The following is a 26328-nucleotide window of genomic DNA, read 5'->3' on the forward strand; positions in this document are numbered from 1 at the left end:
AAAAAAGAGAGAGAAAAAAAAAGAAAAAGAAAAATTGAAATGCCAGAATCTATAGAAAGACTCTCAAGTTGTCATTCCGACTTCCTTCGAGTAGTCTTGAATTAATCTCGCTTGTATGATCCCGAGACTGAAATCGCTTTTACATCTGCCTCGCAAATCGCTACAAATATGTTCAAAGGTGGGTTGCCGTTCTCAACATAACTGCTACTATACTGGAATGCTCAGGTTTTAACGTGAATCTACATATCCAGGGCGAAAGGTCATCGCCCAACAGCTCCTTGCCCTCCGGGTATCAACTACAAGATTCGAACGTATAAGAAACCGGCGATCCCAGTCCTCCCTTACGATAAGCGGAAAGCCCAGGCAAGATATTCCTTTGCCGAGTCAAGAGGCACCCAATAGTCCGGTCCAATATGCATTGTCTGTACCCCAGACGTCGCCCCTCATTCACAAAACCATCATGGCTGACATCCGTCAGAACAACCCTTGACCAAGTCGTGAATTGGGCCCGGCAGGGTTCCATATACCCCATGTCCTTCGGACTCGCCTGCTGTGCCGTGGAGATGATGCATATTGCCGGCCCACGATACGATGGAGATCGTCTCGGTCTATTATTTCGAGCTTCTCCGAGACAGTCAGACCTGATGATTGTCGCTGGCACACTCACCAACAAGATGGCGCCTGCCCTACAAAAAGTCTATGATCAGATGCCAGAACCACGATATGTAATTAGTATGGGTAGCTGTGCGACTGGGGGCGGATACTATCATTATAGCTATTCTGTGGTTCGGGACTGCGATCGGATTATCCCAGTGGATATTTACGTTCCTGGATGTAGGTTTTGCGAATCTATCCATAACTCTTTCTCTTTCTTTCTCCTCTTTGCCAGAACATCAAGTGTTTACGGTTACAGGCCCACCGACAGCTGAGGCGTTACTATACGGGATCTTCCAGATCCAGAAGAAGATGAGGCACAGAAAAGTGACACGCATGTGGTATCGGCGTTAAGGCCCACGTTGTGTGTCCGTCCAGCTAATTGAATCTATCGACACCCGTTGTGCGATATATACATAGTCGTAAATATATCTCCCGCATTTTGCCTGTCATACACTCATTGAGAGACCCATATCATGTTTGGTCAACAGACGAGGACTTCCTTTCGATCGGGATATCTTTGAACAGAATTATTTCAGAAATTTAAAGAATCTATGGAAACCCACAAATGCAAAGTATTGTGTTAATAGTTTATATTTGGGCACATTCCAGTCACTACATTCATTGAAGTTGTGGATGTGATTAGTAAGCATCTGGCGGGCAACAAAACAAAAATATTCAACTGGAAAACCCATCAGCAAGTGTGCAGAGTTTCTCCGCGTCGGACGTTTTTCTTCTGGCGACGTGATGTTTGGCTAGCTAACCCCTTTTAACGCTATCAAGCTTATGAGCCTACACCTAATTAAATGTATGCATTAATGCCGCGCAATGACCGCAAGTAGAAGGAAGCCGAAATCGCGACATGGATGTTTCCAATGTAAACGCCGAAGTGTCAAGGTATTATTCGTGTGCCATCTACTGTTCTATGGAAGTAGTTCTCATGATCTGACTGTTACAGTGCGATGAAAAGCGGCCACAATGTTCTAATTGTGAGAATAGGCGGGACATTTGTCGGTATGCTACTCCTGGCCCATGGCTCTGGACCAATAACGGTACCAGCGGTGGCGCCACAGCAGCAGAGCCAGAAAGGATACTTCTAGAAAGAGACGGGGCATTAGAATTCCATCCTAGCCCTCCTGAAACCCTGCGTGCTGGCCATGAAGCGTCGACTTCTATGAGCCAGTTCAACATCCCCCATCTGAGATTGCTTCTCAATTGGACAACATCGACTTGCCACACCATCTCTCGCAATCATGCGGATTCCCGAGTGTGGCAAACCGTTATTCCTGAAAAGGCTTTATCTTGTCCTCACCTAATGCATGGCATATTTGCTGTCTCAGCATTACATCTAGCTATTACTAGCGAATGCCATGACAATGAACGACAGATCTTGGTCGAAGCCGCAGAACAGCACCAAAGCGAAGCAATCAAGATGTTCACGAAAATCGGGGTTTATGTGGAGCCGCCAGACCCCAATGTAAGCTTTGCTCTCTCGAGTCTCTTGATTGGCTTTGCCTTTGGCTTCCCTCTCGCCATGACCTCGCAACATCAAACCAAAGCCAATTCGCTAGATGAGCTGGTTGAGATATTCATGCTTAGCCGCAAAATGATCAAATTCGCCACACCCTCGATGGACAAGGTTCATACCAGCGAAATAGGCGGCCTTCTCCTGGTTGAGGAAGTACAGTCGAGTCTATCTTCCTCTTCCCGCGTGGTGATCAACGCTCTCCATGAACTACTGAATACTGTGTACTCGCCAACGCATGAACTCTACCAAGTATTTGCCGATACTATTGCCTGTCTCGAAAAGCTATATATGGAGCTAGATGGCACTGGAGACATTGTTTCGAGGGCCTTCATGTGGATCTGCGACGTACCGGAGACATTCATACTTAGTCCAGACTTCGAATCCGTTTGCATTGGTGATCATAGCACACTATTGTGTAGTCCTGCATCGGCTGAGAAAGTGCTGGTGGGTTGCATCATGGGGGGAGCGCGTGATGAATGTCATTGTCACGACTTTGAGCCCGGAATGGAAACCTTCTGTAGCCTGGGCTCTCGATACAGTGAAAGAGCGACATTAAGGGAAGCAAGGGGGAGAAAAAGACCACCCTTGTTTGTTACCATGAGCACCGCCGATTCGCTATACACCATTGTTGATGCTGAGATATTTACACTCATCCATCCATTAGTATACGAAATTTAATACCCGACCCTGATAGCCCACTTCGATGTGTGTTTGAAGTACTTATTATGACCAGACACACCGTTTCATCCACACTTTGCCGGCAGCCTAATAATGTCGATCACAGCAGGTGCGGCTTTAGGTTGTTCCTAAGATAAACTCATGGGAGCTCTTCTGGGAACCTGTGCAATCGAGCGAACTTCACACGAAACAAGTGTTGGACCCGAACTGTGCTCTATCATTTTCATATATCTCGCCAGGAATATCATGCCTAGGGACCGCTACTAAGCTTCTCCCTTGCAGTCACTGTAACCCACATGTCGGTCACGGCAAAAAGGCCATTGACGTTCTTTCTACGCCACGGTTGTTCTGGATTGGCAAGCGCCCAATCAAAGTTACGCAGCGCCTTACAGCAAAGTCAGTATGTGAAGAGCGACTATGTTCAGGAGAGGGAACTCATCATGTACCTCGAAAACTGTCTTGCCGATTTCAATTAATGCAACAGTCTGGCCGAGACATTTCCAGCGACCGTAACCGAATATAAGATCGTTGACTCTCGTCATATTCGCCAGGTGATCTTTGTCGTCAATTAGCCATCGTTCCGGCCTGAAAAGTTCCGCATCTTCCCCATAGGTGGCCTTGTTGTGATGCATGCCCAGCGCAGAATACCCAATCCAAGTGCCACCAGGGATTGTAACAGATTCACTATCCACGGTTACTTCGTCACCTTCAGACGGTACGTCCCTCGCGAAGATATTGACGACCGGGACAAAGATCCGCAGTCCTTCCCTGATCACCGCCTGCAGGTATTTGAGTCGTCGCAGTTGGGCGTCAGAAATGATCCCGCTGGATGGTGCCCTGCCATCTTGAACCGCGCCATCAACCTCAGCTTGCAGCTTCTTATACACTCGCGGATTTGAAAATAGACAAAGTAGGATGCCGCGGATGCCTGATGCCGTGGTGTCGGATCCGGCCAGAACCTGCTCAAATGCCTCCATCCATAGTTCGTTGCCGATTAGCCCATGTCGGATAAACGAAGCAAGCATGTCACTCCTCGCATCGGTCGGGCTGTGTAGTCGCTTCGCCACCATCTGCCCGGTCGTGGCCATCATCTTCCCGAAGCCTGTCGCGTCATTCGTGGAGGGTCCGAGAAGCTTCCCAACCCACTCAATTTGCATGATCCAGTGTAGACCCGTACCCATAAAGAAGTTCGACATCCAGAGTCCCTCTTCTCCAGATCTGATGTAGTCATTGACATCCTTATCGGCCTTGAGCATACCGAAGCTGTTCCCCAGGCCGACCGTGCTGATCACATCCAGGGTTAAGTATTGGACTTTCTTCGCCAGGTCCATCGGCTTTAGACTGTCTTCCGTGGAGAGATATCGGCTGCGAATGAGATCTAGAAAATCCAGCACTCGCAGGTCGATATCCGCTTCTAGCGACAGATTCTCTTTTCCGGAATACTAAGAAAGAATCAGCTGATGGAACGAGCCAGCGCCTCAAGGAATACCGACTCCCATTAACATTTGCTTCCGCCTCTGGTCATGTCTCTCGTTATTCGTCTCACTGAAGACGTGATCTTCGCCTGGCTTGAATCGAGCCGCATGGTAATACCAGTCCGACCTTTTATATGGCGACCGGACCGCGTTAATATGAGCCCATAACTCTGGCGATGAGGTGATGAGTGCATTTGGGCCGATGCGCACGACGGAGCCTACAGAATCCTATCAGACCGAGACGCTGCCCGAAGCGATCATCAAATCACCCACCGTACTTGTCGGTCATCTCTTTATACCATCTTTCGCACTGCAAGCTGAGCACCGCCTTGGTGTGCAGAAAACTGGAGAAACCGCAGCTAAGTGGGCCCTTGAACTTTCGGAGACGATAGTACGTTTGAAACTTTTTCACGAAGTAGAGGACGAGAAGACCGCCGACGATCAACCAGCGGGTTTCTAGGGACAGCTCGACTAAGCCCATCTTCAACCAGAAAGTCGAATGGATTGAATTGACCTGGATACTGGGAAGAAGAAAGGTGTCTTGGATTCATAAATGGGGGAGCAATGCTCGGAATATTCCTTCATATAATGGCTCTAGTGAAGGTTCAGGTGGGGAAACCCCCCCCGCTTATACGAACTGATCAACCACCATGAACAACATTATTAATTCCTCAACACTCACCCACGGGGAAGGATTTCGGACCGTTTATAGTCGATCAACTACATGTTGGGCCGACGAAAGAAACTTTCTTCAGCACGATTATCCCCACTTCCCGCGTCATGATGATCCGTTAACTTCATCCACGTGAAGTCGATTGGCCTCGTCTTTTATGGCAGTTGTCGTTGGGCATACATGCAGCGATCTACCTTTACTTTCTTAAACTTTTACACCAGTTGCTTATCTCTGATAAGTCCTCTCCCGTATGAGGCCAAACTCGGCCCTATCTCTGTCACTTAATATTGGTAAAAAATGGCGGAATGGTCGAGTTGCCACCGTGATTGTAAGGATATCATCGTGAAAAAAAAAAAAAAAAAAAAAAGGAAAAAAAAGGACAGGTGTGTATGATCAAGTCATAATGTTAAAAACATTGTAACTGGCTTCCAACTCCCCTTGACCGGTGATTGTTCTGGAGGGAAAAGCTATACTTAATAGTCATACACATACAGAGTTACATGTACACATGCATCAATGGGGACCTAAACATATCTTGGTGAACGTCGCCCACCGGAACTAAACCTTCCCATTATTTACATCTTGTTTTTGCCACCTCTGGAAGCAATGCTCACCTCGCTTAGATGGTTCAAATTCCTCCCGTTTCTGATACAAGCCCATGCAGGTCTTGCATCTCACGATCCCAGAGGGCCTTCCGTCATGATTAGCTGGCTGGAGATGACGCCGGAATATCAGAAACAGAGTTCTTACCCAGTCAAACATCTCTAAAGTAAAGTCACCGTTCAGCATTTCATGTATCCGCGTGGGAGTAGATTTTGCAACATTGTCTACATTGTCTGCTGAAATGGGTTGCTGTTCTCCATCGCCTGGAATAGTGGGCGGAGTATCAACACCACCCGCGCCTAGAAGACGTAGCATCGTGGCGACTATATCGGCAGCTTTCATCGTCTCCAGCGATGGTCGCAGGGAGAACTTCCAGGACGTGTGAGACGTCTTCAGTAACTGGATAAGCTCACCCCGCACGATACCATGGTGATATTGGCTACGCTGTGACTGATTGATGACCTCTAGACATATCACCATGGCGGCAGTCATGCAGTCAGATATTGAACGTGAGGCACCAAACCACACCCGATGCCGATTGCGGGGCTTTCCCAGGATACCTTGGAAAAGTTCGGACTGAAATGCTAGGATCTGTCGAGCCGCATCGACACATGCCCACCGGAAGGCTTGGTGTTGGTCTTCCGACCGTGGAGTTACTAGATAATGTCGATGCAAAACACACCGCGCGTGTTGGTATATCATTTCCAAGCCATATTTTTGGATAACAGTTGCATCATCAGAAACGATCGTTTCTGGTGGCGGCATGCGAAAAGCCTGAGGTAACTGATCTCGGATTCTTTCCAATTGCTGGTTCAGTTCGAGCGTTCTCCTGGGCTCCAAGGCGAATCCTGAGGCTGTGTTCGTAACTTCACCCGCGACAGCTAACATTTGCTCCATTGCTAACATGTATGTGATATTGCTGTCGATCTGATCTTCAGGACGAGAAGGTGGAAGGGTGCGGGTGTGAGGACCGAAATCTTCGTCAAGGAGATTGCGCGGGCGAGTGATATCACCTATCCCGGGGTAGATTACCCGAGGAAGCCCCGTCTGCCTAGAGACGATGGAGTCAGTGACCAGCAATACAAGCCATGCTCTACGGCGCATCTCGGCCTCAAAGCTCGAGATCTGGGGTTGGTATGGCCGCGGGTCGCGGTGGTATCCCATTGTGATTGCCAGACGCGAGACAATCCCGACTAGCATTGAGATTCCTGACTTGAGGGTATTGCTCTGCAAATACTCGATACCGAGGTACATAATGGCAGCCTCGACTTTATACTGCCCAGGGACCACGAAGTTTGACTTGGCTAAGGCGACCGCACAATTCATTCGATATTTTTGGAAGATCCCCGGCAATCCGCATTCGCTTACTGCCGGGTTCATGATGTGCTCGATGTAAACTGCACAGGACAATACACCATACAATAATGCAAGCCAGGAAGGAGAGACCCCGGAAGGGTTCTCCCAGAACTCGAGGTACTATTTGAGGGTTTCGCATGAGTACCTTGTTCATACATCAAGCATAAACATACTGGGGCACTCTACCTCTTGTTTAAATGTCGGAACATGAATGCTGACTAGAACAAAACCTGTTAGATAGCTAACTAGTGCACGTTCGATATAAGACGGATAAACAAGCATTGGTACGGGGCGGCCATACTGAGTGATGGTTCTTTGGAATCTAAGCAGCGGAGAACCAATGAATCCGCCGTTTGGCGGGGTGGTAATGCAGCGAGAAGATCCGCAACGCTCATTACCTGTGGGATTGCCAATAGCAAGACAGGGCATTCTGTGCTGGAGCGTACCGCCGCTGTCTCTTGGTCGTCGTTAGTATCATAACCATCTTTCTTCAGCTCTCGAGCCTGTGAAACATGTCAGTGCCCATCAGAGCAGTTGAGGAACCGAGCCTCAACAGAATACAGGTACTACATACTGCATTGTTCATGATCGCTTGCCAGTGACTTGGATTGATGAATCTAGTCCCATTGTTTTCATATAGTAGGAGCCCAGCTACAGGATCTGGGCCTCGGCCAGCTTCAGACTCTGTCTGCATTTCCGGATCCCGAGGATAGATATCGTGTTGTTGGCGAGCATGAATGCGGCCGTCTTCTGGTGTGGATGAAGAACGGTCATCTAGTGAACGCCTTCTTTCCAAATTTAATAATCTTTGCTCGAGATACTGCAGGCGATGGTCTATGCTAGACCTTTCCTGTGGACTGCTATGCTTCGGTCGCTCTGCAACATAGCGGCAGCCCGCATTCTGGCCCCGTTTCAGACAGTTTGCACAGGGAAGCTCCCGATTGCATTTTAGCCTGCAAAGCCGTTAATGGTAAGCGATCTAAGAATCTCGAAGACATACTTCTTCTCTCTACATCTGGTACAGGATAGTAAAACCCGAGGTTTTTGGTCTCTTCGCTTACGATCAAACCTTGGACGAGACGTTTGCATTGAAGCGGTATGGAATGGGGACTGAATGAACAATTGTTAGAAAAAATACACCCAAGTAATACCCCGAGAAGAGGGCGAAACCAGTGGCAAATCAGTGCCGGATTTCTGGTATTTACGAAACTCGACTTTCTCGGCTTTCTCGGCTTTCTCGCTTCTCCTGGACCCACCGGGACCGCGATCGACAGTTTAACCTGGTCCAATATCCTCCTATTTTCTCTACGCGAGTGCACCTACTGGTTTCATTTCCGACTAAATGATCCATTTTCAGTGGAGCAGCATCAAAGCCGAGAGTCTTGTCCCGGCTTTTCAGCATGCCTACTGATGTTAGCCTGTCAATAGTCATCATATATAAACCATGTTGCGGCTGGCGCCTGAAGACCGACAACCTCCAACGGTTTTCGAGTTTTCCGTAGATTAATCAATCTTTGGCATAGCTCCAAGATTCATTTGAACGGTAGAGAGCTATCGAAGCAATGGAGCCATCGAGACCGAACTTTCGTGTGGTAATTGTGGGCGGATCAATCGCGGGTCTAACCCTTGCTCACTGTCTTCTTCGAAACAACATCGATTTTGTTGTGCTGGAGTGCCATGCCGATATCGCGCCGCAGGTAGGTGCATCTATTGGCATTCTTCCCAACGGAGCACGTATTCTCGATCAACTCGGCATGTATGACGATGTCCTCGACGTGGTTGAGCCCCTTCGCAGAGCATTCACGTGGACTGATGCTGGACGCTGTATCACGAATACGGAGGCTCCTCTCATCTTACATCAGAGGTAGGATTACTCTTACCCCAAGGTCTGTGATTTGAATGGCACTAACCTGCCATAGACATGGCTACCCCACTGCATTCCTGGATCGGCAGATCTTGCTTGCTATTTTGTATGAGCACCTTAAGGATCGGCGAGATCGGGTCTTGGTGAACAAAAAGGTGACCAAGGTGGAGCATCTCCCCGAGAAGGTCATGGTTCACTGTGCGGACGACTCCATTTTCGAGGGCGATGTGGTTGTCGGAGCTGACGGGGTACGTAGTACTGTGAGGGAGCAAATGTGGCATTACATGGAATCTCGAGGACTCAGGGAGGAGGCCCGGAAGGAAAGGACCTGTACGTTTTAATCTAGAGCGACCTGCACTCGCACACGGCTTGGCTAACTCAGTAGGGGCAGTGATGACATCTGAATACAACTGCGTATTCGGCATCTCCACGGCCACCCCGGGACTAACACCAGGCGATATCCATCGCACGTTCGCCGAGGGGTACTCGCTCCTCACAATCATCGGTAAAGAAGGTCGTGTATTTTGGTTTTTCTTCACGAGGATGGGTCAAAAGTATCCTGCATCTCAGATGCCCCGGTACAGTCAAAACGACATTGATAACCACGTGGCTCCATATTTACACAAAGCCATCACCCGAGAGGTGGCATTTGCCGAAATTTACCAGAGAGCAATAGTGCGGACCTTTGTCCCGTTAGAGGAGGCCCTATACCAACATTGGTCCGTCGACCGATACGTTTGCATTGGTGACTCTGCCCACAAGGTGCGTATATATCTTGCGTATAACGAAATGCTTGGCCCATTTCATCTCTAATTCTTTGTTTTACAGATGACGCCCAATCTTGGACAGGGCGGGAACAGCGCAATTGAGAGCGCTGCATCGCTTGCAAACAGTCTCTCTGCACTAGCCCATGGTTCTCCTAAAGCAATGATTGGCGTCAATGATATTCATCATTGCCTGCAACAATGGCAGAAGCCGCGCCAAAAGCGCGTGGATGACATCTGGCTCTCAGCTCATGAGTTGACCCGAATAGAGGCTCTGGCAGGTATTAAGGAGAAACTTATTGGGTTATATCTCCTCCCATATCTCACCAGTTATCTGCTTGACAAGACGTCTGCCGGGATTGTTGCAGCTGCGAAGCTTGACTGTGAGCCTCTGCCGCCGAAATCGCTCCAATGCTCCATGCCGTACAAATCTTCGGACAGCCACGCCGTAAATGAGGATCAAGGATGGAGCCGCGCGCTTGCCACTGCTCCCCTTCTCGGTTGTTACACTGCTGCTCAGGCTACAATGGGAACTTTGCTCACCCACCTCAAGCCCCTTATGCTGCCATTATTTGCCCAGGGAGCCTGGACTGCAAGTAATGGAGAGGTTCTCAGCTTGCACAGGCCTATCTACCATATCCCGCTCCTCGACAACTTGTTCAGGCCCCTCATCACATGTTTTTTACCATCTATTAGTGGGTCTGATCCGCATTCCCGGGTTCAAATGCTGTCCTTCATGACCGACTTGGGCCCGCTCTATGGGATCTGGTTACTGGAGAGTTACCGTCAAGGCCACTCCTGGCGCGAGGTCTTGCTGTGAGTAGATTTTATCCTACCTCTATCGCCTTTTCAGAGACCACCAGTGACTAACACAAAGGCTCACAACAGCCCCGTAACTATTGGGATTGGCTTTCAGCTAAAGGGAATTGGAAAATTTGCTCCTATCTACTACGCGCTGGAACACATCCGCACACCCCTTTCTAAACTGCTTCCGGGATCTAAGCACCAGGTGCAATCGGAAGCCTCGAGCTCCCTTCTCATCGCCATGGTCGCGGGGTACTATGCTCCCACATTTGCCAATTTCCTGGCCCCGACAGTGGAGTCCCGTCGCTGGTACAACGCAGTTTGGCAGCTGTTTCCCGTAATCGTTCCTCTGCTACAAGGGTCTTTGCGCCTTCTCGTAAAGGATCGCCCACAGCAAGAAGAACCGCAACAGCAAGCCCGCAAGAATATGCGGTTTGTCCGCTATGCATACCGCACATTTGCCCTCGTCTCTGGTCTCACGTTCGTTCATGCTCGATTCTCGGTCCCGGCAGGTGCCTCTTTTGCTAGTATCTTCCTGCCTGGTCTCCGGGGTCATCTGGAGCCTGTTACCTCATTCGCCGGGGGAATAGCACGATTCCTCCAGTACGACGAAGTGATCTCCATGGCTAGTGGTTTTGTGTGGCTTGCGCTGAAATTTCGCGAGCTGAAGCAGCTCGGAGCCTCGGTTTCCTGGTGCAAAGCTATCTGTGGCCTGGTGGGGACGACCTGTGCCTTTGGTCCAGGGGCTGCATTTGCGCTTGGCTGGGGCTGGAGAGAGGAGATCCTGGACCGGATGGCCTAAGAGAATCGCAGTTCGTAGCGTTCTGGATTCGTGGGGAATCGTGTGCCTTGTAAGATACGATCATATAACTAGTGATAAACCGTGTTCAATAATAATAGAACTGCAGTTTAATCTAGGCAGGTTTAGATCAAGGGATCATCTGAATAGGATCTCGTCAGGGTCTACCCTTCGATTAATTACGTATTTTTTACGAAGAGTCGTCTCCGAGGTATTTGATAGCTCTTTTGTACCGGGAAGGTGTCAGGGCCCACCTCTGCACATAGGTAGATCGATGCGGGCATTGTGTATGGAGGCAAATAATGCTTTGTAACTAGCAATCTGTTACATACGATCATAGGGTGTGAGCCGCCTACATAACCAGCAGTCAGGCTAGTATTTTTCTAGGCCTCTTTCCAGTAATCTCCATAGCAAAGTTCCTAAGTATCTCATACAAAGGATATCAACCGCATTCAGTAAGCCTCTCTATATAGCGAATAAGGGTTTTCGATTACTGGTGGTTAAGTACTCGCTGGTTTTTGTACTGGCTATCTTTTGCACACGTGACACTGCGGTAGCGCCTTGACCGGTTAATCCCATATTTCAGTGAACATAATGGTTTTTGTGCACCAGGTGGGGATGTGCATTAGGTGATCAATTCCGGTATGTCAAGAACCCACCCTCCCTGGTACGGTAGTGACCGAATTCCGCGGGCCCGGTTCGGCTGGTCAAGCTCAAGTGCCACAAAGAGGCCATAATAACTAATACTGCTTGAATGGGAACCCTTTCCTATAGTTCTACTTTGTTTTCATGTTGATGATCACCCATCGCACCATCCGCGATAGTTATTAGCCGGTGTAGAAGAAAATACGGCATAGCAGCGCTATGAGAGAGAAGCCCCTTACATGTTTATTCCAGTAAGTCAAATTCGTCAATGTATGGTTTCGATATATTGCTAACACGCCACAATATGTTATCTAGTGGCGTGTCCACTGTCAGGAAACGGGTCTCGGGATTCCATCCACACGCTTTATCCCCGAAAGCTACAACATACTTTTCACATGTGTCTATGGCCTATTTTGGTACAAAATGTTTTGAGGATAGCATTGTGTACTGGTTTGTTATTAGCCACTGAGAATTGCCCTGCTCATCAAAGCGTTGTTGAAAACCACATCCTCCTATAAAGCTAGCGACTATACCATAACTAAACCGCCATTCGCACATACAGTGCTTCCAGTTACCCATCTTGACTGCTCCTCACATAAGAACGCTACAATCGGTGCAATGTCATTTGTCTCACCAATGCGAGAGCCCGCAGCCGTTTCCATCGTAATCCTCTGTGTTACAGCGTCCAACTCGGGCCCCTCCGTATTATTCCACCTATTCAGGCATGTGTCAGTGGAATTCGGTGCACTGGATAAGACAAAGCTTACATGTCGGTATTTACCGGACCGGGATTAACAGCATTGACCGTGCAGTCGAGCTCTCGACCTGAGATTCGTTAGAACTATATATCGGCCAGTGTGAATACTTGGAATTACCGAGCTCTTTTGCCAGTGACCTTGTGATACTTTCAAGGGCTGCTTTAGATGCGGCGTATGTAATTGCTGAAGGAAAGCCTTGCCCATCATTTTTAGCGGTCAATGTAGCACAACGTCCGTTTTGGCTTATACACTTACTCCGCCGTGCCGATGTAGAGCTGATGTTAACAATTCTTGCCTTCTTTCTCAGTTGCGACCGAGCCTGCTGGAGGAGAAGCATGGGAAATAGCACATTGGTATGGAAGATACGGTCAAAATTGTCCACGGCCAGATCTGTCAGATTTACATCCGAACCATCCGCTGCATTATTGACTATTATGTCAATGCCCTCGGGAAATCGCTTCCTGCACTCAGCAACAATACGCAGGGCCGCTTCCATGGCCTTAGAACTGTCTGCTTGAATTGCATACCCACTAACATCGGAGCCTTGGCTGTTGATTTCACCGGCTATGCTTTCCGCCGCTTTGGCGGATGACACATAGGTGATCATAACTGACGCCCCTCGTCGAGCGAGCTCAATGGCGATAGCGGCACCGATACCTGGTACATGAATTTAGCATTAAACCCTCATTGTCATCAAGGTTGATCAGAAGGGCTCGAGCGACGTTCCGCCATCTACCTACCTCGTGAGCCACCCGTGACCACAGCATTCTTTCCGATCAGAGAGTTCGCCATGGCTCAAAAGCTTGAATTCAATTAAGCAGGTCTGTATCTGCATCGATTTCGATTACTCCTTGACCGCCTAGGTGTTAAAATATGTCCTTGGCCATTGAGTTAGCCTGGACTTACATTGTCTCTTAAGGACTGCCGAGTGCCGAGCACCGAAGTGTGGGGGTGAGGCGCCCAAAGCTGGGGATGAAATGGTCAAGTGACACCGAGTAATCCACAGATTTGTACTTAGTTGCCGAATAGTTGCGTTAATGTCCTAGCCAAATGTTTACGGTATGAAGTCGTGCACCCTTGGCGGTATCCCGCAAATGCCGCGGTTGCAACCTGAACATTGCTCCTGACCCCAGTTGATACGTTCTGTAATGCCAAATCTACGAGAGTGGTTCGATGTAAGTGCAAGTGTAGCATTAGGGCAAAAAACACCGGCGACCCGAATCAACTTGAACTAGTGGATTGGAGCTGCGTTGGTGTGGACATCTGAATAGACTGCTATCTTGCTAGACGGGACTGTATGCAATTTACAACTGACTGTTCTGCCAATGGGTACGGCCTCCCCTTTGTCCTATCTCCACAGCATAACATCCTTCTTTTTTAACCACAAGTCTTCCTTGAAAAGACGCATAGCCAGTAAGCCCCGGCTAAAATAAGCACACCGGCGAACACAGCCGATGTCCAGTTCATGGCCTCAGGAGTGACAGGCAGATACAAAGGTAAACATAGAATCACAGAAATCAACATTACCCACAACAGCGAGATCAAGACGATGAAATCGCCCCATCGCCCCAGATTAAACCATCGTTCCGGGTCTAGCGACTTGCGTCCTCGATACAGCAACAGTCCAAAAACCATGGCAAAGGTGGACAGAATGCACAAATTTGCGGCTCCGAGAAGTGCATTCATCGCGGTTGTAGATCCAATACTTATAGCACCAATTGCACAAATTAGTGCGGTGTTCCAACAGAGAGCGTTGACAGGCAACGCGTCGCGCGAGGAGAGCTTGGACATGGTAGTCGAGAACGGCAATGCCCCTTGAGCGGAGAAGGACCAGTAGAGGCGGGACCAGCTAATCAGCGCCGACGTTCCTGCGATAAAGAAGCAGAATATAATCATACTTGTTCCAAACGCAGTCATGGCGAAGCTGCGAAAAGCACTCAGCATAAGCTGGATGATTGGTTGATTGCCAGGAGCCGTGAGCAGACTCCCTGGTTCGACGTTGCAGAATTGGTATACGATTATCATGGGAAGCGCGGTGAAGTAACTCATGACAAAAGATCCCAGAATAACTTGCGGGACTTGTTTTCTCGGGTTTTCTAGCTCGTCCGTTAAATGCGTGGCATTGTCGAAGCCGCTGAGGCAACCCACAGCGGGTAGTAGGGCAAGGAAGAAGACAACGCCGTTGGAGGACCAACCCGACTCGTTGACAAAGTCGACAAAGACAAACTGTGCTGATTGTTTGTGCCCAGTTCGTACCAAGAGAGATACCAACAGATAAATCGCCGTTCCATTGACAGCAAATACCACGATCCGCAACAACAAGTTGACCGAACGGAATATGCGGGGAAGATTGAAAAACAGATATAGCAGCGCAAAGCATACGTAGAGAAGATATGTTTGCCACGACTTTGCGGTAAAGTCTGGGAACGCGGCTTCAATGAGACCCATTGTAATCTGCGCGGGATACAGGGTACTGGCGGCAGATACAAAGAACCAGCCGGCATTTGTCAACCATCCCATAATGTAGCCCAGGCCGCGGGAGTATTCGGGGCTTGCGAGAGCGATGGCCCAGTATGCTGGGCCTTTTTGTTGGGGGGGGATACTTTGGTTAGTCCTGCAATATCTGATGCGCTGTGCGTATAGGGGCTTGCTCAACTCACCAGACGAATGTGGAATCGCAGAGGCAAGCTCTGCAGTAGCCAGGCAAACGAACAATTGGAAGAACCCGACCATGAAGAACCCCCAGAAGTATGCTGGTGAGCCTCCAAGGCCAATAGCCAGCGACAGATATGCGCCAATAGCAATCGGGGCACTGGTGACCGAGTACTGGACTCCAATGGCGCCCAGCAGACTGAAGTGGACTTTCGGTTTGATGCCGATTTCTCCTTCTGCTGCTGCCTTTTCTTCAACATTCGTATCATGGGATACAGTTATCTTCATATCGCTTGCCTCGTCAATTGGCGTCATTGTTGTGGGAGTATAATGTTGCTAAATTGTTGATTTACTGAGGAAAAGAACCAGCCAGAGGAGATAAGAACTCGATGAGACATCCTTGGGGCTTTAATAGAGCCACTGTCAGGCTTATCGGACGGTATAGTGGGCATTGGAAATGGCACCGTCGCGTGAGAGGCGCCACAAACGTTAGCAGCGCTGCAACAGCCGAATGCCGACCCTTCGTGGGTGCCGTCCCTTGCTGGCAGTTGTAATAAATGGGTGAACGCCACCCCCGCAAACTACTCGCTGCAAAATCGGAACTATGCGGGGGATCTCCACCGGGATTGAAACTTACAATCTGATATAAAAATGAGTGTCAAAACAATACTTTTGTCTAGACCAGCATACTCCACATAACACCCCTCCCCCCCAAGCACCCGTGGTTGGTTAGCTGAAAAGCACTAAAGTACTGTTTTGACATTTCTTTCGGTATTGTATCGTATCGTTTCCAGTTTCGCTAGTAGATTCAGGAATATCTCCCATGTCTCGTGTGTAAACGGTACGAGGATGATAGGGTTTGTACACACCCTCATGGCCTTACAATGTTGTGCGATTATTCATGTCTTGCGAAATGGAGTTGGAAAGGCGAACGGGAATCTATATGCATCGAAGCAAGCGAGCTATTGTGGCATCTATCCAACTACCTACAGTTTGTTCTGAGGCTTTCCAAGCAGCTCAATCACTTCATCCGCAGCCCGACTGCCCGCACGAAGAGCTCCCTCCAAGTAACCCTTCCACTCTCGAGCAGTTTCACCGCCAGCAAAATGAACATTTTTAAACGGCGCCCTCAAATCTTCGCCATACCTGGAAAGGTACCCTGGAGGCATCGCGGACGTCGGTGCACCGCCCATCCACTCTTCCTCCACCCACTCACCAGCGTTATACTCGAGCACGTCTAATGCCAGATGGCGATGCTCTGGGCCGATCAGCTCAGCCAAGTGCTCAATGACGGCCTGTTGACGCTTCAGCGGCGACAGTTTATACCATTGAGCAGCTCTGTCGCCTGCGATAAACAGTGCCAGCGTAAACGCCTTGTCTTCAAAGTTAGAGACTTCCCAGGAGAAACAAATTGGGCCAATCTGGCTACGGAACTTGCCCATAAGCCCGATAGCCCGCCACCAAGGACTGGTATAAGTGAGCAAGACTTTAGCATAGACACCTGGTAGAGTCTCGCTAGCAAGGGAGCGCTTGGAGCTTGGCAGAGGAGGTGTAAAATGAATTTTGCCGTACGTATTTGTAGGCACAGCAACAATTACTTTCTTTGCCGAGAATTTGAAACCAGTTGCTGTAGTGACAATGACCTCTTTGCCATGCTGATTGATCTCATCAACCGGGCAGTTGACAATTACTGAGCCAGGCCTCATCTCAGCTGCAAGGCCGTGTGCAATGGCCGACGTCCCTTGATCTTTTGTTAATTTCTCATTCATGTCTTGAGAATGCACAAGTCATCAACTTACCTTCACGGATAAACATTTGTTGAGCCCCCTTGTCGTCATCGCTAGCGAGGCTAGTGAAGCCTCCCCCGGACTTGATATAATCCAGCAAATAGTGGATGCCAATCTCATGTGGCTCTCTGCCCACCATCGCTGTCGTGATACTTCGTATAACCTGAAGAGAGAAATCACCCAGCTTCTTGTTCTTCACCCACTCAAGCGCAGACACATCGTCTTTGCCGGGGAAGCTGCGTGTTTTATTAATATCAAGCAATGCATTGTTCTCAATCTCGTACTCGATTGCTTCAATCAATGCTTGCATAGATTTTCCGTCTTCGCTAGAGAGCTTTCGGAGGCGTCAGCGCAGATTCATCACTCAAAATGTCTCCAATAACATACCCCTGGGCTGTTGCCCGCTTGATCCTGACTTCCGAACCGATAGACTTTGCGATCAAGTGTTTGTAACACTCCGTCTCCTTCCAAATATTGGTGTACCGGGTGAAGACCCAACCGTTTGACTGTGGCATAGATCTTGGGTTGCGTGTACTGATTGATCCAGGTTGCGCCAAGTTCCACGACACCCGGTCCACTAGCTAGTCGCATTGTCTTGCTCCGTCCGCCAACTCGATGAGTTGCCTCAAGCAGCGCGACATTGAGGCCGGCGCGGGATAAGTCATGGGCGGCTTGCGTGCCACTAAATCCTGCCCCAACAACAACAGCATCCACATAGATCAAGTTACTTGGCTGTACAGTCTGTCGAAGCTCTGAGTTGAACAGTTTAGAGCGCCCACCAATCGCGGCGATTGCCTCTACCTCAAATTTCGCTTCGGCCTGTGCCAGCTTTGGCACGGGAATCACAGTTGTAGGTGGTCTGTAATTGTCGGTGCACTCCGCGAAAAGCTTCATCCATGGTTCCACCAAGCTCTCTGTAGCCTCAGTCCATGGCCAGTCCACCACATAGAATGTGAGTTTGACAACATCCTGGGGGCTGGCACTGCTGGCCTTCAATGCATCTCTCAAGTTTGCAAAGGAATATTCGACTTGCTGCTTTATGGTGGAGCCAAACTCTCCGTTTCTCATGCCCCATTGGCCAGCTAGGAAGATCAGTCGGTCTGAGCCTTCGCTGGCAGAGGCCTGAGTGTAAAGTTTAGGATCTGGCTGCTCAGGGATATTATAAAGTTCGGTGGAAGGGCGTGGATGTCTTGGCGCCATGATAGCTCTTTGAGGATAATAGCAGCGGCTAGCACACAGTTCGTCAAAGAAAAAACGGACAGCAGTTAGTTAATAATCAACATTGGAGTGTGTGGCTCTCAGATGTAAGCGAAAATACATTCAACTGGACCCTTTATAACTATTGAATAGCAAGACAGTCTGAGATCATCGGTACCCTGCGGCACCTGTGTTAGCCGTGTACCGAGTGCCGAAGAAGTACACAACTGCCGTAGCCAGTGAGTAGTTTATTATGGGTATAACATCATTTTAAAGCTAACTTTTTATTCAGCCGTATATATGTCTCTGAAAGATTGTTCGTATAATCCGGTCTACAGCTTCAAGTTGGCCCAACAAGTCTAGTAGCTTCACCTGGCTTGTCAGCAAAACTCATATACTTGTTCGCTACAACATCTTCTATCAAATATATTAAATTACCACAACGAAATTGGTCCTAAAATGTCTCCACCAAGCATACCGCACGTTCCTGCCAGCGACGGTAGTCTACCTATCCTCGCCGCGCTAAAAGAAGCTGGCGGCGTTATCATCGAGGGGCTGCTGACCCCGGATCAAGTCAAGGATATGAACAAAGATCTTGACGAGCCGCTTCATAACTTGGACCCTGGCTCCAAGCACAACTCTGAAAGAATCAAGAGCTTTCATGGAGTGAACACCAAGCGCCTGACAGGTCTTACGACTTGCAGCAAGACATTTCGGGATTATCTCCTTGACCATGATCTCTGTCACCACATTGCAGAGCGCATTTTTCATCCTCAAACGGGCACATACTGGCTTACGACCGCCCAGGTTATCGAAATCGGGCCAGGGAATAAGGAACAAGTCCTACACCGGGACCAGAATCAGTTCCAGGTTTTTAACCAACTGGGACCTAATGGACCGGAAGCAACCATCAACTTCCTGGTCGCCTTGACTGATTTTACAGAGGAAAACGGCGCGACCCGCGTCATCCCCGGCTCGCACAAGTGGCCAGATTTTTCCATCCCGGGTGATCCCAATGACACCATCCCTGCAGAGATGAAGGCTGGAGACGCTTGCCTAATTTTGGGCAAAACGATCCACGGTGGTGGCGCCAACAAGACAGCTTCAGAGTATCGCAGGGCTGTTTCATTTCCCCTGCAAGCTTCGTTCCTCACGCCTGAAGAGGCTTACGTTCATATTACCCCAAAAGAAATTGTCAAAGGGTTGTCGCTACGCGCTCAGCGCATGATTGGATTTCGTTCCCAATTCCCTAAAGGAAGTCCCGGCCTGTGGCAGGCCAACTACTCGGAAATCGGCGACCAGATTGGCCTCCCTGGTGTAGAGGATGTTGTCGAGCGGATGAAGGCAGGAGAAGACCAGTTTCAGGATATTAGAGATCTTTGAGGGTGACACCTCGCTCTGTTTTCTACTCCACTTATTGATATAGAAGCCTTTCCGGCTTGACTGGGTTACACTGGTTATATTCAATCATTAAAGAGGCAATGCTACTTCTACAAACATATATTAAATACTAGTTCCTCTTTTTCTTTGAAAATAGTTCCTGGGGTGTAATAGGCGGAAATTCTCTGGTTGATGCAAAGGCCATCAGCTCCAGTCAAACAGGGCTCTTCCATGGATTAGTATGGCCGTAGATATGAGTTGCGGACGAAGTGAGGGATGCGAACGACAGTGACTGCAAGCACCTGCTATCCATTCGATGCCAACCCGGTCTCCAATAACGAGGCCGAGGTTGACAATTTTGCCAACACCTTCGTGGCGGCCGACTTGTCCCTTTGGAATTGGCAAAGGCAGACTACTCCACTATGCCATTTCTTAGTTGTGTCATGAAGAAGTTTCTGGATGACAACCCCATACACTCTTCAACTATAACTTGCCCAGTTCGTCGTAACGCCTAGACCAGAATGGCAAACACCGGCATGCGTTTTGTGATTCGAAATATAAAACTAATTTGGCAATTGGTTCAGTTGGGCAGATCTCCCGTAAAGTCGTATTAGAACCTCTCCCGGTCCGGGGTCAGGCATCGGGATATCGACCTTTTTTGTTGAGATGGTACCCGGGACATCATAAACCCAGGCTTTCTGAGTTTTCAGTAAATCCATGGCGTTCATAGAACTCGTTCCTGCTACTGCAGACCCTGTGCAGCTACGGGTGCGGCACTCGGCTCTCACTCTTTATCCACTGCCGAGAGCAGGGAAAGCAGGGAGAGCGGGGGAGACTCAGCTTCCCCACTGCTACACACTTGTGATAGACCTGGTGACGTAGACTCAGAGGCAGATTAAAGCCCCATTTGAATTAGATATTTAATTAGTTTTCGTCCTTTTGTGCCACTTCCCCGCCTCTACTACTTTTTCGGTGCCCTGCGGCCCCGGACCCGGTCAGCCGAACCCCAGGAGCGACGTGCCGAATGCCACCTTCTATACTAATAGGTATTACTCACCTACCGGGGCTACGGGGCCAAGAAGAAGTAGAGGGAAGACGAATATTGCAATCCATCGAGTTGGTACACTAGTGGAGAGCGACCCATCTATATTTATTTCCGACCATCCTGCCACCTTACAATTGCAAAGAGTCAAAGACTCTCATGTGGTATGAAGCTCTGTTATTGGCAGATACCGAATCAACCGCCATGGTTTTCTCTCTTGCTTCTACTTTTCTTGTTAGTGCAGCTATCCTGTATTTTGTCAGATGGGGCATACATCGAGCTGAATCACTGGTTTTTGGCCAAGGGACTCGGCTGCATACCTGTTTATGCGAGGCCTAGCAAGTTCCCCCTCGGTCTCGACAGCGTGATTGGTATGACCAGGGCAGCGAAGTACCAGGTCCTTCAGAATGATGGCCAAGTCGTATACCGAGAGATGAGCTGTCCCTCGACCTGGGTGTAGAACATGGGTATTTGGTACCACTCCACGGTCGACCCCGGAAACATCAAGGCTATACTTGCTACGCAATTTAATGGCTTCGAGATGGGTCTTTTCCGTGCCCACACCCTCGGTGCGCTGCTTGGCCGCGGGATCTTTACAAGCGACGGTAAGTAATGGTATACGCGATACATCAACGCAAACCAAGGTATTTTTCTTAACTTCCATCGTGTATTAGGCAACACCACCGTGCGCTTTTACGGCCACAGTTTACACGAAGTCAAATCTCCAACCTCGAGCTTGAAGAGGTACTTGTTCAGCATGTGTTAAATCGCTTCCAGCACGGTACCGACGGCTCTTGTATGATCCCGATCGACCTGGCCCCTCTCTTCTTTAACCTCACGCTTGGCTCTGCAACTGAGTTTCTGTTCGGGCAGAACGTTGAATCACAGTTAGTGGGTGGCCCCAACGCTACAAGGGTAACGGATGATGCTGGAAATAAGGCAAGGGAAGGCACAAATGGCAGATATTGGACATCCTTTGGACGCGCGTTTGATAGAGCCAACACCATCTCTCTCAAGACCGTGCTCATATATCTGCACTTCCTATATTCTCCCAAGTCCTTTGCCGGCGACTGCAAAACAGTGCACCAATTCGCGGGTTATTTTATTCAGCAAGCGCTAAGCGAAGAGCAAGAATCCTCAGGGAACCATGACTCTAAAGAGGAAGCTTTCGTCTTCCTTCGTGAGCTTGCCAAGACCACCAAGGATCCCATAGTGCTGCGCGGCCAGCTCCTGAATATCCTGCTTGCCGGGCGAGACACTACCGCTGGGCTGTTGGGCTGGACCTTTTTCTTGCGTGCCCGTCATCCTGGCTATTACTCCAAGCTCCACAAGATCATTATCGAGACTTTTGGCCCATACTCAGAGGACGTGTCATCCATTACCTTCGAATCCCTGAAGGCATGCAGCCATCTTCCAATACGTCCTCTCGGAGGCCCTTCGCCTACCTCCCGTGGTGCCTGAAAATGGCCGACGTGCCACCCGAAACACTAAGTTGCCTCGTGGAGGTGGCGTCGATGGCCATGACACCAGTCTATATTCGCAAAGGGAGTAGAGGTGGTTTATAATGTGAATATTATGCACCGGCGCAAGGATATTTGGGGCGATGACGCGAATGAGTTTCGGCCGCAGAGGTGGGTTGGTAGTAAGCACGGTTGGGAGTACCTACCTTTCAACGGTGGACCGAGAATTTGACTAGGGAAGCAGTTTGCATTACTACAGAGGTACAACAAGATTGGGAATCTGGATCCGGAGGCAGTGACCAAGCATCAGTATACCCTCACGACAGCTTCGGTCAAGGTACTTGTCAAATTCCACGAGGCAGCACACGCATGATCTTGGCATAACATGGTACATTGGTACATTTCGAATATATTGACATTTCAATTTTTCTGCCTTTCATCCATTCACAGTATGATTTACCTAAATGCTCCATGATAATATTTTCGATGCTATGAAACGAGCACTACACTCACTATATTGCTTACGTGGCCCCAAACGCATATAATAGTTATTATTGTTACATTCCATATATCAGCATATAGTCCGACTTAACAGTTATACAGAATTAATCGGTACCATTGCTTCCAACTCAAAGTCCATTTCGTCACCAAGGTAACCAGTGCTGAAGAAATCATCCATGAACCCAGGTGCACCGAGTGCATCAAATGCTGATATAGGAGCTTCAGAAATCCATTGCACAGTCATCTCGACTTCGTGGGTTTCATTGTCGAAGTGTGTCCGCGATATGGCATCCAAAATTGAATTTTGGTGCCCTGATTCCCGTCTGACTGCCCAGGCTTGCAGCTGCGGGAACAAAGCTGTAAGCTGGTGAGGGGGCGTGTTTTGAAGTACGATGCTGTCCCCGCTGAGAGCATTTCCATCCAGTCCGGCATCCTTCTGTGCCAAGATGTCTTCTCGCTCCCGTTGGAGGAGCTTTATCTTTTTGGCCACGGTCTTGGCGATGCCGAATCTGTGATTCAGCTGTTCGATAACCGAGCACAATACGCCGAGGCTTTCTTTGCGCTGCGCTTCCATTTCCTCATTGTCTGGCTTGTAGTAGAGTAGAGGTATTGCGGCTGTTAGACACCAGAAGGAATGCATTGTTATGAGTAGGCACACTTGCTCTCTGTATAAAATTTCCTCATAGAGTCCCGCGATGCAGTTGGCCGCTATCAAGCAGGCAGCTGAACACGCCCACTGCTTTGAAAACCGGCACGACATGGCCTGTGAAAGAATCACCGCTCCAAAATACTGTATATGAAGCTCTACAATAGGAAACTGATAGGCTGTCCTATGACCATTCTTGTCATATAGTTGCAGATCTGGATGCAAATCCGCCATCCAGTCGGTAAGGAGGTCGGCGATTGGTGTCTCCTCCTGCGTAGGAGAAATGTTGCGCGAGACTTTATGAGCCAGTTCCCCCATAATTCGCGCCAAAGATATATCTGCAATGAAATGCCTCGCTTGCATATCAACGACATCAAAGTCTTCCTCCGATAAGGGAAGAACGTCAAAGTCGTCTCGTTTTAGGGCAGGTAAACGGCCATAAATTAGCGCCAACACACAGTCGCTGGCCTAAAGGAGAAAGGTTAGTCTACTACTAGAGGGCTGTGACTTGATCCATGCGGCCTTACAAAAAGCAGCCACCATAGCCTTCTGCGACATGTGCGATCAGACTTGCCAGCGTAGGTCGAGTTTTTGTGCATGCCCATTTGGACAGCTAAGCGCACGGCGCTGCCAGTTGCATGCCACGGTCCATCTAGGCTTACTATGTGGGACGGATTTGGACTCCAGAGCGTCAAGAGACTGAGTGTTTTGAGAACCGTGAGCATATTTGGTTCGAAGTTGACACAAATCAGAATCTTGATCTTTTCGTATATCGCTTGCGCTCTGGGGAAACTGTCTGGCAGATTTGGCTGCCGCATCAGGCTTCCAGCCAGACAAACCGCCTGCTGCAGCAAGACAGACGAGCCCGGAGACTCGACGTCAGCTCTGCCGACTATTGGGAAACAGTAGCTGAGATTCGTGAAGAAGGCATCAAAAAGAGCTTGCCGTAATGCCGGCTTCGGTAGCGTATGAGCATGTGTCGCATTCAATATGCTGAGTCTGACGCTGGCTGTGAAGCCGCCAGCCACTGGGTTGGCTGGTAAACCTGGAGTAGGCGGACCCATTCGGTGGTCATAGTCGCCGTCCTGGAGAACCGAGTGTCCCCCAATGTATGCCGGGTTGTCGGTATTGCCAGCGAAAATATCAGGGGTCCCCTCTGAGAATGCATACGAAATATCCGCCCGCAAGTCAGTACTAGATGAGTCGGTCAAGGACGGCTTTCGAGGCCGCCGTTGAGTTGTGGTGCTACGCTTTCTTACACCTTCGCGGCGTCTATTTCGACTCAGTATTTCTGTTTTTCTTCGACGCCCAGGGCAATGACTAGGGTAATACGGACATGCAGGTTATGCTATGTCTGCGGCAATAGGCACATGTATTATCCGCGCTTTCTTCCAAGTCGCATTTGATCTGTACCAGTGAGCGTGCGTGTGGATGTAGCAGTAGCGGCTAATATGGCTGCGACATACCTTGCGCCCATGGCATTGAACGCATACAAGGCGTGCGCGATTCTTCATCACTGTACTCATTTCTATTTCAGGGGCTACTACGGGATGACTTGTGAAAGAGATGCAGAATTTGGCACTAGTTGGTTGTATTTGATGAGCATGGTATGCTGCGTCACTATCGTTGCGGGGAAGTACGAGTCAACCACGTGATGCAACACTCAACATAGGTAGTGCAACAAACTAGCCTGTATGAGTAAATGAAACCCTACCCTATAATCCCAACGTACTCCCCCAAAAAAGATTTTATACATTACCATGCACGTAGAAGATATATGCAGAATCTACTTATTGCAGTTTTATCCCTGAAATATATATGACTGGGTGGCTTTGTTGTTCGCCCGGATCGCAATGACTGTGAAATTGGCACCCATGGTTCCCGGTGACTTTGCCGAACGACGTGACGAGAGTTCGCGTCAAAACTATGAGAAATTAGATCCATAGTTGGTGATGATTTACAAATGCTGTTTTGATACGGTGTCGACGGGTTGCTGCATTTTGGAGTGGCAATTGATGCCCACCAGCTCATCTAGTTCCCCTTGCACCCGCCTTAAGTGCAGCGGATAGTTGCAGCTTGGCCTGATGAATAAATAGCCTTTCGTTCGGCCGTACTACCAAACCTTCTTCTTTCTGTCTGGATGCCTCTTCCAGCTTCTGGACTCGTTTCATCTCCCGCACACTCTCTCGCTCTGCCTTCTTCTGGGCGCGCTGCTCTTGCAATGCCTGACGCGCTGCAGCTCGCTGTTCTTTCCTATCAGTCAATTCCCGAGCCTTTTCTTCGCGTACGATGGTAGATTGCAGCTGACGATCTTCAATCGCTTGCTCATGCTGCTCCACCGCCTGTTCCTTATCTGCCAGGCGCTGCTGAGCAAGTTCAGCTTTGGCTGGACTAAAAAAAAAAAAAGAAAAGAAAAAGAAAAAGAAAACAGGCTGTCCACCATTTTCTTCCGGGTTAAAGAGCCCCATGGCTTTTCTTGCTTTCCGTTTCCTCTTTTGCAGGTTAATTGTTTCCGGGAGGGCTTTATTTTCATGTTTGAAGATCTTATTTTCTGTTGCCACCCTCTCCGACACACGGGACATTGCTGCTACTTTAGCATTAATCCTTCCTTAAGCATCCGCCATACCATGTGCCCAATTGCCTGAAAGTCAGCTGGAGTCTGTACAGATCCGTCTTCTGATGCAGTTTGTGGTGATGTAGTGTTGTCATGGTGGCCAACCTTTGACAATAGTTTGTTAAGATCAAGAGAGTGGATCCCTGTGGTGCGCCACGCTGCTTCAATATTTAGAGTATAAAATGCCGTCTCCCACGCTTGCTGAAAAAAGCTTCCAGAAGTTTCATTTTGTGAGATGATAAGTGCCTTGAATGGTAGTCATTAATCGATCAATTCCTTAGGTGTAATAGGTTGATAAGGCCGAAAATAGCCCAACATCCAGCAGCTGGAGCCGGTAAGTTAAGTGCGACAGGAACACAGCAATAAGAATCTGATTTCGATCAGCATAATCAATAAATCTAAGGTTGATATGGCTGCTATGGCCATTTAAAATTAAAAGACAGTAGCC

General features: G+C 48.9%; 12 protein-coding genes across 12 annotated transcripts; 5 read left to right on the forward strand and 7 right to left on the reverse strand.

The window, feature by feature from the left end:
* Positions 1-115: 115 nt before the first annotated feature.
* Positions 116-1008, forward strand: BDV27DRAFT_169217 (NuoB/complex I 20 kDa subunit family protein; the record flags this gene model as incomplete). Its single annotated transcript, XM_032074973.1, has 4 exons — positions 116-178; positions 260-420; positions 479-834; positions 914-1008. 4 exons carry the CDS (start codon positions 116-118, stop codon positions 1006-1008), a joined length of 675 nt encoding a protein of 224 aa, XP_031921805.1.
* Positions 1009-1373: 365 nt separating this feature from the next.
* Positions 1374-2738, forward strand: BDV27DRAFT_169218 (Zn(II)2Cys6 transcription factor; the record flags this gene model as incomplete). The annotated part of the gene is made up of 3 exons (XM_032074974.1): positions 1374-1551; positions 1613-2549; positions 2587-2738. The coding sequence occupies exons 1-3, from the start codon at positions 1483-1485 to the stop codon at positions 2736-2738; spliced, it is 1158 nt and encodes a 385-aa protein (XP_031921806.1). The 5' UTR covers positions 1374-1482.
* A 372-nt stretch (positions 2739-3110) lies between these two features.
* On the reverse strand, positions 3111-4816 carry BDV27DRAFT_163301 (cytochrome P450; the record flags this gene model as incomplete). The annotated part of the gene is made up of 4 exons (XM_032073529.1): positions 3111-3245; positions 3307-4302; positions 4354-4553; positions 4609-4816. 4 exons carry the CDS (start codon positions 4814-4816, stop codon positions 3111-3113), a joined length of 1539 nt encoding a protein of 512 aa, XP_031921807.1.
* An 820-nt stretch (positions 4817-5636) lies between these two features.
* Positions 5637-8056, reverse strand: BDV27DRAFT_169222 (Zn(II)2Cys6 transcription factor; the record flags this gene model as incomplete). The annotated part of the gene is made up of 6 exons (XM_032074975.1): positions 5637-5699; positions 5759-7087; positions 7154-7212; positions 7269-7470; positions 7542-7920; positions 7968-8056. 6 exons carry the CDS (start codon positions 8054-8056, stop codon positions 5637-5639), a joined length of 2121 nt encoding a protein of 706 aa, XP_031921808.1.
* A 473-nt stretch (positions 8057-8529) lies between these two features.
* On the forward strand, positions 8530-11201 carry BDV27DRAFT_169223 (FAD-dependent oxidoreductase; the record flags this gene model as incomplete). Its single annotated transcript, XM_032074976.1, has 5 exons — positions 8530-8831; positions 8887-9161; positions 9223-9593; positions 9660-10411; positions 10484-11201. The coding sequence occupies 5 exons, from the start codon at positions 8530-8532 to the stop codon at positions 11199-11201; spliced, it is 2418 nt and encodes an 805-aa protein (XP_031921809.1).
* A 990-nt stretch (positions 11202-12191) lies between these two features.
* BDV27DRAFT_169224 (SDR family NAD(P)-dependent oxidoreductase) lies at positions 12192-13393 on the reverse strand (the record flags this gene model as incomplete). The annotated part of the gene is made up of 5 exons (XM_032074977.1): positions 12192-12557; positions 12611-12668; positions 12719-12796; positions 12857-13258; positions 13342-13393. 5 exons carry the CDS (start codon positions 13391-13393, stop codon positions 12371-12373), a joined length of 777 nt encoding a protein of 258 aa, XP_031921810.1. The 3' UTR covers positions 12192-12370.
* Positions 13394-13978: 585 nt separating this feature from the next.
* BDV27DRAFT_163305 (amino acid permease-domain-containing protein) lies at positions 13979-15568 on the reverse strand (the record flags this gene model as incomplete). The annotated part of the gene is made up of 1 exon (XM_032073530.1): positions 13979-15568. The coding sequence occupies one exon, from the start codon at positions 15566-15568 to the stop codon at positions 13979-13981; it is 1590 nt and encodes a 529-aa protein (XP_031921811.1).
* Positions 15569-16239: 671 nt separating this feature from the next.
* Positions 16240-18240, reverse strand: BDV27DRAFT_163306 (uncharacterized protein; the record flags this gene model as incomplete). The annotated part of the gene is made up of 3 exons (XM_032073531.1): positions 16240-16994; positions 17053-17374; positions 17428-18240. The coding sequence occupies 3 exons, from the start codon at positions 18238-18240 to the stop codon at positions 16240-16242; spliced, it is 1890 nt and encodes a 629-aa protein (XP_031921812.1).
* A 456-nt stretch (positions 18241-18696) lies between these two features.
* BDV27DRAFT_169228 (phytanoyl-CoA dioxygenase family protein) lies at positions 18697-19620 on the forward strand (the record flags this gene model as incomplete). Its single annotated transcript, XM_032074978.1, has 1 exon — positions 18697-19620. The coding sequence occupies one exon, from the start codon at positions 18697-18699 to the stop codon at positions 19618-19620; it is 924 nt and encodes a 307-aa protein (XP_031921813.1).
* A 1502-nt stretch (positions 19621-21122) lies between these two features.
* Positions 21123-22492, forward strand: BDV27DRAFT_169229 (cytochrome P450; the record flags this gene model as incomplete). The annotated part of the gene is made up of 5 exons (XM_032074979.1): positions 21123-21268; positions 21334-22027; positions 22092-22169; positions 22214-22294; positions 22364-22492. 5 exons carry the CDS (start codon positions 21123-21125, stop codon positions 22490-22492), a joined length of 1128 nt encoding a protein of 375 aa, XP_031921814.1.
* A 222-nt stretch (positions 22493-22714) lies between these two features.
* Positions 22715-24792, reverse strand: BDV27DRAFT_163309 (Zn(II)2Cys6 transcription factor; the record flags this gene model as incomplete). Its single annotated transcript, XM_032073532.1, has 4 exons — positions 22715-23734; positions 23794-24538; positions 24603-24673; positions 24733-24792. The coding sequence occupies 4 exons, from the start codon at positions 24790-24792 to the stop codon at positions 22715-22717; spliced, it is 1896 nt and encodes a 631-aa protein (XP_031921815.1).
* Positions 24793-25293: 501 nt separating this feature from the next.
* On the reverse strand, positions 25294-25848 carry BDV27DRAFT_163310 (uncharacterized protein; the record flags this gene model as incomplete). Its single annotated transcript, XM_032073533.1, has 2 exons — positions 25294-25629; positions 25696-25848. The coding sequence occupies 2 exons, from the start codon at positions 25846-25848 to the stop codon at positions 25294-25296; spliced, it is 489 nt and encodes a 162-aa protein (XP_031921816.1).
* Positions 25849-26328: the final 480 nt, after the last annotated feature.

This window comes from Aspergillus caelatus, assembly GCF_009193585.1.
Source record: "Aspergillus caelatus strain CBS 763.97 unplaced genomic scaffold BDV27scaffold_311, whole genome shotgun sequence".
Lineage (NCBI taxonomy): Eukaryota > Fungi > Ascomycota > Eurotiomycetes > Eurotiales > Aspergillaceae > Aspergillus > Aspergillus caelatus.